The sequence below is a fragment of the Mytilus edulis genome, chromosome 8, assembly GCF_963676685.1.
Source record: "Mytilus edulis chromosome 8, xbMytEdul2.2, whole genome shotgun sequence".
Classification (NCBI taxonomy): domain Eukaryota; kingdom Metazoa; phylum Mollusca; class Bivalvia; order Mytilida; family Mytilidae; genus Mytilus; species Mytilus edulis.
This window is the reverse complement of record NC_092351.1, coordinates 35,318,957-35,333,883: the sequence shown is the minus strand read 5'-3', so window position 1 is coordinate 35,333,883 and position 14,927 is coordinate 35,318,957. Positions and strand designations below refer to the sequence as shown.

Genomic DNA, 14,927 nt, shown 5'->3' with positions numbered 1-14,927 from the left:
ACAAAACGATATTTTATCAATTTTAATAAATATTAGTCATCATTCGTAAATATTAATTTACTTGTCATTAATCTACATTTAGAAAATGTCAATGCAATATTATTATTATATTTGATTTTTAAGATATCTTTCTGCGAAAAAATAATGATTTCAGAACATGATTTCGTTTTGTAAAATTTAAAATTTCAGACGTAAACAGGTGCACGTGTGATCCTGGCTTTGGGAGGAAATTGTAAACATGGTATATTTTAACCCTATATTATCATTTCTAGTGTATAATTTCAAAAAGACTTATAATGTTAAAAATATTATGCTTTTAATAATGCAATTTTTTTAAGCCACCGTAATTCATAGGTATATTTGGGGCATGACCCCCCTTTTTTGGACCTCACTAAAAACAAATTTGTTTGGTGTTTTTTTTTATTCATTTACAATTTTCTACAATGTATAAACATATATCAAGTCTCAACAATCCATTGCTAGTCGATTACAATAATTTTTTTACTATCCATACTAGCTGCGGAACCGTATGGTCCGCAAATAGTCAAAAAATAACATAAGGACCTAAGAGCTACGGTTCCGCAGCTATATCCATACGAGCCCCAAGTGAAAAAGCTTTCGTGTCGATCCGGCCCAAATCGATCCGTCCCACGTCGATCCCCACGTCAATCCGGCCCATATGTAAGGTCGATCCGGCCCCAATAAAAATTATATTTATAAGGAATAAAAATAAAGATATATATTAGATCTATATTATGCTGAATTCTTTCTATAAAAGAGAAGACAGAATGCGTTTAGTAAATGTAACTTTCACTTTCAAAATAAATTATTGATTACTGAAGTTTGGAAACATAATAAAATGAATTATATCTTCAGATACAGAATATTGGATACTCATATAACTTGTTGTTGTTGTTTTTTTTAATCTACACACAACTTTTCAAAATATTGTCAACGTTAAGAAAAATACATTGACTGTATTCGATATTATAAAGAAAAAAAAACAAGTGTTATAGAAGCCTCTGGTGTTACCTGAAAAAATACAATTAATTATTATTATATACACCAAACGAAAAGACCAAACTACAAAGAACTTGTTGATTACGTAAATTTAATTAATCAGGATTTGATTGAATTAAGTGATTACGAGTGGCATTACCTTAGTTCACAATCATCAGACATTTGTTGAATAAACAAACCAATTCTAGACTAATGATTTGGTTAAACAAGACATTATGATGAGTTAAACAATTACCAGCAAGATTTTATTTACAGAGTTGTGCATATGCATAATGCTCTTCTTACTAAAGATAATAAAAAAAGACGAAATTATAGTAATGTTTTTCCGATATGTATGCTATTTCTGTAACTCGGAAAATGAAACCCTAAATCATTTACTGCTACATTGTAAAAAATTAAGACTATTCCGAAAATATACAAATGACTTCATTAGAATAGAAATCAATAATGAAACTTTTGTTTTAAATGAATTAAACTGTTTGTTATTTAATATACCACAGGAACTATTCCCATCAATGTATGCATTATGTTTATTCAATTTATCAAATTAGTTATGTTATCAATTCAGGTGGTTTAATTCATACTCTTTTTACACCATAATGATGACATAATTTTGTTGTCATCCATCATCCACACTTTTTGCAAATTCCGTTTATACTGTTCAAATTTGTCACAAATTCCTCCATATAGTGAATATAGTTTATTCATATTTTATTATGGGGCCGGATTGACTTGGTGACGGATCGACGTTGGCCGGATTGACTTGGGCCTGATCGACTTTGGGCCGGATCGGTTTGGGGCCGGAATGACGGATACCGTGAAAAAAGGCCCTGATAAGACAATGTAAAACAATTCAAACGAGAAAACTAGCGGCCTTATTTATGTAAAAAAATGAATGAAAAACAAATATGTAACACATAAGCAAACAACAACCACTAAATTACAGGCTCCTGACTTGGGACAGGCACATACACAAATAATGTGGGGGGGTTAAACATGTTAGTGGGATCCCAACCCTCCCCCTAACCTGGGACAGTGGTACAAAATGTATAACAATACAACATAAGAACGAACTATAGAAATCAGTTGAAAAAGGCTTAACTCATCAGATGGACAAAAATAAGTTCAAAAAAAGAGGGACGAAAGATACCAAAGGGACAGTCAAACTCATAAATCTAAAACAAACTGACAACGCCATGGCTAAAAATGAAAAAGACAAACAAACAACAGCACACACAACACAACATAGAAAACTAAAGAATAAACAACACGAACCCCACCAAAAAACTAGGGGTGATCTCAGGTGCTCCGGAAGGGTAAGCAGATCCTGCTCCACATGCGGCACCCGTCGTGTTGCTTATGTGATAACAAATCCGGTAAACAGTCTAATTCGGTATGTCACATTCATGAAAGGGAAGGGGATTGTAGTCACGACGTAAGGAACATATCCGATATCATTTGTGAAACGGTTATTCCATAACAGTCAACCAACTCGTGATGGCGTCCGTAAAATTTACGAAGGGATGATTTCAACTTCACCATTTGGAACTCTTGGTTCAATAGCTTCCTTGTGAGTAGCAACCCTCTATCAAGAAAATCATGATAGGAAATGCAAGCACGGGAATATGGTATTAATTGGGAGATATATACATGTACCCTGTATTCAGGTGCTGCTGGAATGTTGCTACTTAGAAATGGAAAGTTCACAATTGGAAAGCTGAAATCATCTCTTTTGTCGTAAAGTTTTGTTTTCAACCGACCCTCATTGTCAATTTCTAGATGTAAGTCAAGATATGAGGCCGACTTCAACATGTTCAAGTTGGTCCAAATCGGGGTCCAAAATTAAACTTTGTTTGATTTCAACAGAAATTGAATTCTTGGGGTTCTTTGATATGCTGAATCTAAACATGTACTTAGATTTTTGATTATAGGCCCAGTTTTCAAGTTGGTCCAAATCAGGGGCCAAAATTAAACTTTGTTTCATTTCAACAAAAATTGAATTCTTGGGGTTCTTTGATATGCTGAATCTAAACATGTACTTAGATTTTTTTATTATGGGCCCAGTTTTCAAGTTGTCAAATCGGGGTCATTATTATCATAATCCAAATTCAGAGCTGTAACAAGCTTGAATGTTGTGTCCATACTTGCCCTAACTGTTCAGGGTTTAGAATTCTGTGGTCGTATAAAGCTGTGCCCTGCAGAGCATCTGGTTTCAACTGTGAATCATTTTTTTTGCAGATGGATTCCAAGCCAAATACAATTAAAACAGACAATGTAACAGTAGATTTGTGTTTTCATCCAAAAAAAGATGTGTTGGCAACAGGAGATATGGAGGGGGATATAAGACTGTAAGTATCAGATGCGGTGAATCAGTAGTTGCACTTGGTTCACTTTTATCTTAACCATTCATATCTACACTCAACGTTTCTCAATAGTTTTTGATTTTGATTAGGCCAACTAAAATTAATTAGTAGATTTTCATCCAAATTTTTGAAAAAAAATTTGGCGGGTGGGAGGATTTTATTTTTAAAATTTTATTTCATATGAAATCTTCTTGTCACATGTTATTCAAAAATGCAAGTATAATAATAAGCTTATATCATGTAAATACATGCATAATGTATCGTGTATAAGACAATACATGTAACAATGAAAACCAAGGAGTAAACAAAGACACAATTTTAAATAATAAATAAGAAACAACATGAACTCCATTATTACTAAAAACCGGGACTGAAATCAGGTACTCTGGAAGGGTAAGCATTTCCTGCACCCTATATTGATTTGATTTGATTAATTCATAGTCCTGTCTTAGCAACTTTTGAGAAAGCAGTATTCCTCGTTCAACAAAATAAATGTACTTTGAGCTAGCTCTATAGTAATAGTCCATATGCTGGTGCTAATTTTACAAATTCGTAAATATATATATATAGCTCTAATTGGCAACCACTGTTCTACATGTAATTGCCACTTTATATAGAAACCTATTTTATAGTAAACAGCAGAAACGTGGAGAAATGCTCTCTTCAGTTGGACTACCTACACCAATTTTATTTTGCTTTCTAAGCAATATTTTGTTGTCCTAATAAAATGAAGCAAATGCATTGGTAATAGGTATGCAACACAAGTATGATAAGTACAGAATAAAATGAAAACTCAAACAGTGTTGAAATAATATAATATAGTAAGAATACTCTAAGAAATACGAAAACCGAAATTTTAAACATGAAGTTTTTAATGAAATGAAATTATTGACGGTTACCAGTAACGGAAATAAACAAATCCGGAAATCATATTTTTTCAAAAATAAAAAAATCAGGGCTAGTGGGGATGAAAATCTATCAATTAATTTTAATTGGCCTTATATGTCATGTATGTATTTACCTCAAAACTTGAGCACAACTCGTCATGTTAGTCATATTCTAAATCAAGCCGTGATAAATGATCAAAGATTAGGCACAAACATTGAAAATAGAATCTATAGCTTAAATTACACCACTGCTATTAAGTAAAACACACTGCAAAAAAAACCATTTAAAAAGAAAAAAGCAACACAAAGAATATAAGGATAATCTTGTACATTTGCTGTATTGTTTTATGATTTTTATAGATATTCATATCCTGCTACAGGAGGAGACACAAGTGAGATAATGACATTAACACATCACAAAAAAGCTTGCCGATGTCTGAAGTTCTCCAACAATGGAGAAGAACTATACACAGCATCAAAAGATAAATCAATACAGATTATAGATTTAAATACTGGTGGTGTGAAACATAAGTTCAAAAAAGCTCATGAGTAAGTATAACTTCAGAATAAAAGGAGATGTAGAAATACTTAAATGTACCTGTATATAAAATCTCTGTTTGAAGATTGAAATCATCTGTTGAAATATATGAATGCTAATTTTAATATTTTGATAAAAAGAAAAGAATTATGTTTAAAAGATGTTTTTTTCCATTCCTTATCATTACTTATTGATATGCCAATAAATTGATTAAATGTGATTTGGTTTTAGTGTCCTTCTAGCCAATGATAGGTATTGGATTTAGCTTTTAGTAACTGTGAGGAATCGTAGATCTGCTCTTTGTATCTGTTATTGTTTTATTCCCCATTTATGGTCATTATGATTTCTGGTCTGCATCTGTTCGTCCATCCGTCTGTCTTGCTTCAGGGTAAAGTTTTTGGTCAAGGTAATTTTGGATAAAGTTGAAGTCCAATCGACTTGAAACTTAATATACATGTTCCCTATGATTTGATCTTTCTAATTTTAATGCCAAAATAGAGATTTTATCCCATTTTCACGATTCACTGACCATATAAAATGATAGTGCGGGTAAGGCATCTGCGTACTAGGGACACATTCTTGCTGTGCTTAATATCAAACAAATGAGGCCAATCTGTGACCTGTGGTCTCTGATTTAATTGTTGTCTCTTTTGTGATCATACTACATTTCATCATTAGCTCACCTGGCCTAAAAGGCCATGTGAGCTTTTCTCATCACTTGGCGTCCGTCGTCGTCGTCGTCTGTCGTCGTTAACAATTTTTCAAACATCTTCTCCTCTGAAACTACTGAATGGATTTGAATGAAACTTAATATAATTGTTCCTTAGTATATCCTGCACAAAATGTGCGCTTCGATTTTTAATCTGTCAAAAAACATGGCCGCCGTTACTTAAAATAGAACATAGGGGTCAAATGCAGTTTTTGGCTTATATCTCAAAAACGAAAGCATTTAGAGCAAATCTGACAGGGGCAAAAATGTTCATTAGGTCAAGATCTATCAGCCCTGAAATTTTCAGATGAATCAAACAAACCATTGTTGGGTTGCTGCCACTTAATTTGTAATTTTAAGGAAATTTTGCAGTTTTTGGTCATTATCTTGAATATTATTATAGATAAAGATAAACTGTAAACAGCAAAAAAGATCAGCAAAGTAAGATCTACAAATAAGTTGATATGACCAAAATTGTCAATTGACCCCTTAAGGGGTTATTAGCTCACCTGGCCTAAAAGGCCATGTGAGCTTTTCTCATCACTTGGCGTCCGTCGTCGTCGTCGTCGTCGTCTGTCGTCGTTAACAATTTTTCAAACATCTTCTCCTCTGAAACTACTGAATGGATTTGAATGAAACTTAACATGATTGTTCCTTAGTATATCCTGCACAAAATGTGCGCTTCGATTTTTGATCCGTCAAAAAACATGGCCGCCGTTACTTAAAATAAAACATAGGGGTCAAATGCAGTTTTTGGCTTATATCTCAAAAACGAAAGCATTGAGAGCAAATCTGACATGGAGTAAAAATGTTCATTAGGTCAAGATCTATCAGCCCTGAAATTTTCAGATGAATCAAACAAACCATTGTTGGGTTGCTGCCACTTAATTGGTAATTTTAAGGAAATTTTGCAGTTTTTGGTCATTATCTTGAATATTATTATAGATAAAGATAAACTGTAAACAGCAAAAAAGATCATCAAAGTAAGATCTACAAATAAGTTAATATGACCAAAATTGTCAATTGACCCCTTAAGGGGTTATTGTCCTTTAATGACAATTTTTCACAATTTGTTCATCATATTTGCTAACTTTAAAAAATCTTCTCCTCTGAAACTACTGAATGGATTTGGTTAAAACTTAGCATGGTTGTTCCTTAGATTATCCTGCACAAAGTGTGTGCTTTGATTTTTGATCCGTCAAAAAACATGGCCGCCGTTACTTAAAATAGAACATAGGGGTCAAATGCAGTTTTTGGCTTATATCTCAAAAACGAAAGCATTAAGAGCAAATCTGACATGGAGTAAAAATGTTCATTAGGTCAATATCTATCAGCCCTGAAATTTTCAGATGAATCAAACATCCAATTGTTGGGTTGCTGCCACTTAATTGGTAATTTTAAGGAAATTTTGCAGTTTTTGGTCATTATCTTGAATATTATTATAGATAAAGATAAACTGTATACAGCAAAAAAGATCAGCAAAGTAAGATCTACAAATAAGTTAATATGACCAAAATTGTCAATTGACCCCTTAAGGGGTTATTGTCCTTTAATGACAATTTTTCACAATTTGTTCATCATATTTGCTAACTTTAAAAAATCTTCTCCTCTGAAACTACTGAATGGATTTGGTTAAAACTTAGCATGGTTGTTCCTTAGATTATCCTGCACAAAGTGTGTGCTTTGATTTTTGATCTGTCAAAAAACATGGCCGCCGTTACTTAAAATAGAACATAGGGGTCAAATGCAGTTTTTGGCTTATATCTCAAAAACGAAAGCATTAAGAGCAAATCTGACATGGAGTAAAAATGTTCATTAGGTCAATATCTATCAGCCCTGAAATTTTCAGATGAATCAAACATCCAATTGTTGGGTTGCTGCCACTTAATTGGTAATTTTAAGGAAATTTTGCAGTTTTTGGTCATTATCTTGAATATTATTATAGATAAAGATAAACTGTAAACAGCAAAAAAGATCAGCAAAGTAAGATCTACAAATAAGTTAATATGACCAAAATTGTCAATTGACCCCTTAAGGGGTTATTGTCCTTTAATGACAATTTTTCACAATTTGTTCATCATATTTGCTAACTTTAAAAAATCTTCTCCTCTGAAACTACTGAATGGATTTGGTTAAAACTTAGCATGGTTGTTCCTTAGATTATCCTGCACAAAGTGTGTGCTTTGATTTTTGATCTGTCAAAAAACATGGCCGCCGTTACTTAAAATAGAACATAGGGGTCAAATGCAGTTTTTGGCTTATATCTCAAAAACGAAAGCATTAAGAGCAAATCTGACATGGAGTAAAAATGTTCATTAGGTCAATATCTATCAGCCCTGAAATTTTCAGATGAATCAAACATCCAATTGTTGGGTTGCTGCCACTTAATTGGTAATTTTAAGGAAATTTTGCAGTTTTTGGTCATTATCTTGAATATTATTATAGATAAAGATAAACTGTAAACAGCAAATATGATCAGCAAAGTAAGATCTACAAATAAGTTAATTTGACCAAAATTGTCAATTGACCTCTTTAGGAGTTATTGCCCTTTAAAGACTTTTTTCACAATTTGTTCATCATGTTGACTTACTTTAAAAAATCTTCTCTTATGAAACTGCTGTATCAATTTCAGCCAAACTTAGGCTAAATGAGTTTCAGAGTTTCAGAGTATCTAGTATAAATTTTATATTTCATTTCCTTGTATGTCAAGAAACATAGCTCCTATGGCTAAAATAGAACATAGGAGAAAATGATTTTTTTTTGCTTTTGAAGAAAATAGGACGATTCAAAGAACATTTAAATAAATTGAAAAGCCAAAATAATCATTGATGAGAGATTAAACCAAAACAATTCAGGTGAGCTATTCAGGCTCTTGAGAGCCTCTTGTTGTCCTTTAATGACAATTTTTCACAATTTGTTCATCATATTTGCTAACTTTAAAAAATCTTCTCCTCTGAAACTACTGAATGGATTTGGTTAAAACTTAGCATGATTGTTCCTTAGATTATCCTGCACAAAGTGTGTGCTTTGATTTTTGATCCGTCAAAAAACATGGCCGCCGTTACTTAAAATAGAACATAGGGGTCAAATGCAGTTTTTGGCTTATATCTCAAAAACGAAAGCATTTAGAGCAAATCTGACATGGAGTAAAAATGTTCATTAGGTCAATATCTATCAGCCCTGAAATTTTCAGATGAATCAAACAAACCATTGTTGGGTTGCTGCCACTTAATTGGTAATTTTAAGGAAATTTTGCAGTTTTTGGTCATTATCTTGAATATTATTATAGATAAAGATAAACTGTAAACAGCAAAAAAGATCAGCAAAGTAAGATCTACAAATAAGTTAAAATGACCAAAACTGTCAATTGACCCCTTAAGGGGTTATTGTCCTTTAATGACAATTTTTCACAATTTGTTCATCATATTTGCTAACTTTAAAAAATCTTCTCCTCTGAAACTACTGAATGGATTTGGTTAAAACTTAGCATGGTTGTTCCTTAGATTATCCTGCACAAAGTGTGTGCTTTGATTTTTGATCCGTCAAAAAACATGGCCGCCGTTACTTAAAATAGAACATAGGGGTCAAATGCAGTTTTTGGCTTATATCTCAAAAACGAAAGCATTAAGAGCAAATCTGACATGGAGTAAAAATGTTCATTAGGTCAATATCTATCAGCCCTGAAATTTTCAGATGAATCAAACATCCAATTGTTGGGTTGCTGCCACTTAATTGGTAATTTTAAGGAAATTTTGCAGTTTTTGGTCATTATCTTGAATATTATTATAGATAAAGATAAACTGTAAACAGCAAATATGATCAGCAAAGTAAGATCTACAAATAAGTCAATTTGACCAAAATTGTCAATTGACCTCTTTAGGAGTTATTGCCCTTTAAAGACTTTTTTCACAATTTGTTCATCATGTTGACTTACTTTAAAAAATCTTCTCTTATGAAACTGCTGTATCAATTTCAGCCAAACTTAGGCTAAATGAGTTTCAGAGTATCTAGTATAAATTTTATATTTCATTTCCTTGTATGTCAAGAAACATAGCTCCTATGGCTAAAATAGAACATAGGAGAAAATGATTTTTTTTTGCTTTTGAAGAAAATAGGACGATTCAAAGAACATTTAAATAAATTGAAAAGCCAAAATAATCATTGATGAGAGATTAAACCAAAAAAATTCAGGTGAGCGATTCAGGCTCTTGAGAGCTTCTTGTTTTTATATTGCACTTATGTAACTTTACATATCTTTTTGCTCTTACTTGAAATTATATCTAAAATGCAACTCAGTATTTTATATAATTGTGAATATTTGATATTTACAGCTGTCCTGTGTACTCTATGCTGGTTACAGGAGAACATTTTATAGCAACAGGCGATGATGATGGTGTCATTAAGGTAATGTCAAACAAAAAAGACCAGAACAATTATAAATGTGTTGAAATTTGTTAAATACTGTTAAATTAAGGAGGTAGACCTAGGTTAAGGGAAATAACTCCTAAAATCATCAGTACGTTTGTGTCAACCATTTTTTTTAAATATATTCTAAGCTTCTAGGTTACACAGATTATTTTCAATCTGTTTCAGGTAAATGCTTAAAATACATTGATGAATTTGACTTTTACAAACGCTTAACTGATTTAAAGAGTTATCTCCCTGGGGCAAGGTTTACCCCCTTAAATGCACACTTATTCATTGTTATAGAGTAAAAATAAGTACCTGTGGAAAAAGAACTTTAAGCTATTGTACAATGAAATTTGAATTTAATGTTAATATGAGGCTGGCATTACCTGTAAATGGGGACGAAGTCTGTATGAATTATTTTTTTGTAACTTAAATATTTGTTTAAAAAAAAAAGAAACGGAAATACCGTAACGTTTCCGATTTTGGTTCTGTTGTTAGGGATTTAGTTGTGACGTTATTTAAATTATGACGTCATATGCAATGTAAACAAAGAAACGCTATCATCAGGTAACGTTTTTTCATATCAAGGAATTATTAATTAAAAATGAAATTGGTATTGCGTGTTCCTTCCTATTTTATACTAGACTGATAAATATATATTTTACTCAAAGTTTCATACAAACGAGACCGGAAAAAGGAAGTACATTGTACATTTCTGCGCAGGTCCGGGATTTCAAAACACGACAAAAAAAAATTTGAACGATTTTGAGTTCATTAGTACATTGAAAAATTCGGGAAATTTTCCCGTATTTTTTTTTATTGAATTTTCTACTGTTATTGGGGACTCTGTCCCCATATAAGTAAACATGTATGTTATTTTCAGAACAGATTTGGGATGTGAGAATTAACAAAGAGGTTGTAGAAATAAAAGAAAATGAAGATTTTATCAGTGACATGGGAATTGATCCACATAAAAGAATGCTGCTAGCAACCAGGTAACAGGAGAGAATTGCATTTTGACACAAATTATATTATTTTCCACCCAATGAATTAAAAAAGTGAAACGCTTACAATCAAGTTACAATAATTATAGTTTCATTTATATAGAAAAGGAGAGACTATATTGGCATTGCCAGCGCATATAGTATTATCATGTCAGTCATTCTGTCATTTAAGTAAAACAGTGTCTGGACTTATTTCATTATGCCAGCAGAATTGATTGGATTTTTGGTAAATTAGTGTATAATGATAACTTACAGATAAACTTGATAGAGGTTGTGTTTCATTCCAATTGACCAACTTTTGGCAGAATACTGAATTATACCCCTTAGACATAGAACATTTCATGAACTGTTTTTATTGTATCTAGATATAAGAAGGTGAGTGCCAGTGAGACAACTCTCCATCCAAGTCTTAATTTGTAAAAGTAAACCATTATAGGTCAAAGTACGGTCTTCAATTCAGAGCCTTGGCTCACACCAAACAGCAAGCTACTATATAGTCTTATATTTGGTACAATAGTGCATAATGATTACTTGAAGATTGAGTTTGTGTTTCCTTCCAGTTGATGACTTTTAGCAGAATTTAGACATATGTGTACAACACATTTAATTCATTATTTCATATGACAACTGCACAGGGGTTTGCTGAATTGTAGGAACAACTTCTTAAATTAAACATTCTTTTAAGGTGGTACCCAACACTTTCACTAAAATTGATTTGTCTCGTTTAATTTTCATAAAATTTTGTCAAAGTATTTACTTTAACCCTTTAACAAAAATATAAAAATTTCAAAAATTTTGAACCAACCGTTTTGTCATTTGTTAAAAATAGAAACATGTCCAATATCACTACACAGAGATTTTTTATTTACAGGTGACTTTTGAGTTCCTCATTTCGAGGCGCATTAGGGATGTTGTCCCATGTGCTCATGTTGCAGTGTTCATTATATAAAGCTTCTATTTGAATTTAGTACATTTGAGAAAATATGAATTCTGAAATTTTATTGTAAACATATTTTAAATCTAAAATATTGTTTACTTTTATTTTCAGTGGTGATGGTACACTTACCGCCTACAATATCAGACGGAAAAAGTTAGAAATGCAGTCAGAACTGTTTGATTCAGAGTTTCTATCCATAGCTCAAATGAAGGTAAACATGGTAAAGTAATAGCGTAACATAGTTGAACATAAGATAGCAATCATGTCAAAAAAATCAATTCAAAAAAGGACTTCAATTTTATTTTATTAATTTATTTTTCTCCTAGACTATAAGACTATAAAAGCTTCAAGCTAGATATTCATTCATGACAAGAAAATAAGAAGAAAATTTTAAATGTTTCTTTATAAAAACAATGATAGGGGAGAATTAGTTTCAGAAGTGAAATGTATAGGTGTCTTCTTTTCTAAACACTGAAGTATGAGATCTCTTGGAAGCTTTCATTTTTGTCACAACATTATATCTCACTTTTATTCCATGTAGAATTATAAATGTCTAAAATAACAATGGGTTGAAGTCTTAAACTATAATACAAAGTTAAGATATATTATTAAGACATTATCTCCCTTTAAAACCAATATTTTTTTTTTATAACAATTCTTTTAACAAGTGCTTAATTGCAAAGGAACTATTAAAAATAAATAGACTTTCATTGGTTTTTTTTTAGTTATAATATACTTTATTAATTATTGTCATACAGAGAAAAATAATATATACTTTATATAAAGCATATATTATTTTCATGTACAGGTAAATAAGATATATTCCATTTTAATTTACAGAACAATCAGAAAGTAGTTTGTGGATCTGGAGATGGTGTATTCTACCTGTTTAACTGGGGAGAATGGGGTAATATGAGTGACATGTTCCCTGCCCTAAACTCTCCACCCGTTTCCTTAGACTGTATGGTAGCCCTCACAGATGATATCATAGTTTGTGGATGTGATGATGGAAATATCAGGTAAATGTTTTATTTAAAGCAATGTTCTGTACTCTCATAATATTTATAGGTTTTCGTTGGTCAACCCAACGAGATTGATTTTCTTGTTTGAAAAGGTACAGTGAAAGAGAGAAAAGCAATCAAGTTTAGGTGACCAATGATAATCTGTTTATTACTTTTACAATGTTTTTAATTTCATTGACAATGGAACATGCGGCCTTATATTCTAGCGATAATTTTCCATATCACTCTATTTGCTGAGAAAGGAAATTATCATTCAGTAGGATCAAAAGAAAATTTGGTAAAATAGCGATAAGCAGTATAACATACTTCAGGCTATATAGGTAAAGATCCAAGATCTACTTACTTCTAATGTTCACTAAAATGATCAGAATCCCCTAAAGGAGTTATTGCCCTTTACTAAGATTTTAAGTGTTTTTGTCCATTACCTCCAAATCTATGATAGATAGGTAGAAACTGTTAAAAATCAAAATAATCAGAAAAAAAAATCTAACCTTCCTCTTATCCAGTTGCTTTGAATCAATTTATGTTAGGCAAAAATGCTAGGCGAGGCCTCCTGTTATAAATTGGTGTACATTACATAGCAAGCCACGCACCATTTGAGGTTTGCTAAATGATGCTGCAAAGATGATTAGTTTGAAAAGAATGGCAAAGCAATTAAAATTTCTAACTTTCCAATAAAAACAATTTTTATACAAATATTTTTGTTTATTATACTTCAAGAGTTTTTTTCCTACATAAAATAAATGAAATAGTTGTGCTATTTCATTCTAAAGACAATTTGCCAGTTAATAGTTTCAAAGACTATTGCCCCGGTTAATAGTTTCATAATCATATTTCCCGTACTTTTCCATGCATATTTTTCATTGGACGATAATGATGTCATTGACTACTCTGCTTGGTTACGTATGCTTTGCAACGTCAAACTCACTCTTATATTGTAAACGGTGGAATCTGTTTGTTTTGATTGTAATTTCACTTACAAGAAGCAATTATAAAAGAGAAAGAAAATCTTCATGGAAATTTTTTAAAAGATCTAAAATATAGTACCTTATTCATAATATGGGTTCGCTCTCCGTATATTAAAAGTGAATTTGCGTTTGGTGTACTTTAACTAGGATTTATAATAAGCACGGAAAGTTTAACACAAGTATTTGTAGTCTTGATTGAAATTAATGAAATATTTATAAATACAAAACGAATTATAAAAAAAGTAAAGTTTGTCATGTGCATGTAAAGTTATGTCACATTTTTTCTTTCTTTCAGATAAGGTATATACACTTTTAGAAAATTAGTTATTTGGTATATAAAAACACTTAATGGCTGTGTTGTTCAGTATAATAAAACACCTAATGACTGGTTGTGCGGGTAATAGCAAGTTTGTTGTCCCTTCGCATACCAACTATTGCTCTCGGCTTTGACTCGAGCAATAGTTGGTACCTCAGGGACAACAAACTTGCTATTACCCTCACACCCAGTCAATAGGTGTATAATGTCATACCGTATATGTATTTCTTACAAATCTAATTGATAACTGAAATGAAACAAAGCAACTGAATTTCACTATAAGTTGTAGAAATCTAGGTGAACTTTACCAATAAATTTATATAAAAAAATCTTTTTGAAAATGTATTTCTTTACACTGAATATTAATTCTTCTTTTCCAGAGCTATTAATATTTTACCAAACAGAATAATTGGTGTAGTTGGTGACCATGAAAAATTCCCTGTGGAGAACATTAGTTTGTCACATGACAAACAATTACTGGCTAGCTGTTCACATGATCAAACAATTAAATTCTGGAATATTGACGATTTGGATGAACAGAGAGTGAGTGACAAAAAGAAAAAGAAATCTAATAAGTCAAAACTTTTATCATCGGCTGGTAAGAAAGATGACTTCTTCTCAGGACTGGCTGAAGGAACAGGTGCTAGCAATGATTCTAGTGACGATGACGATAGCGATGATGACGATGATGATGATAGTGAAGATGATGACAGTGATGAAAATTAAAAAAATAATAAAAATTATTCTTATCAA

General features: G+C 31.7%; 1 protein-coding gene across 2 annotated transcripts in view; it reads left to right on the top strand.

Annotated features, from left to right (window-relative positions):
* LOC139486771 (WD repeat-containing protein 55-like) overlaps positions 1–14,927 on the top strand; it is a 15,220-nt gene extending 293 nt beyond the window's left edge. Inside the window, exons 1-8 of one of the 2 annotated variants that reach the window (XM_071271727.1) lie at positions 147–241; positions 3,259–3,368; positions 4,631–4,819; positions 9,849–9,921; positions 10,816–10,922; positions 11,980–12,079; positions 12,709–12,887; positions 14,555–14,927. In XM_071271727.1, the coding sequence (XP_071127828.1) occupies positions 239–241; positions 3,259–3,368; positions 4,631–4,819; positions 9,849–9,921; positions 10,816–10,922; positions 11,980–12,079; positions 12,709–12,887; positions 14,555–14,900 (1,107 nt within the window). In that variant the 5' untranslated portion in view covers positions 147–238 and the 3' untranslated portion in view covers positions 14,901–14,927. Of the gene's footprint in view, positions 1–146; positions 242–3,258; positions 3,369–4,630; positions 4,820–9,848; positions 9,922–10,815; positions 10,923–11,979; positions 12,080–12,708; positions 12,888–14,554 lie in introns of those variants that run through there. The other variant, XM_071271728.1, reaches the window with a different exon arrangement.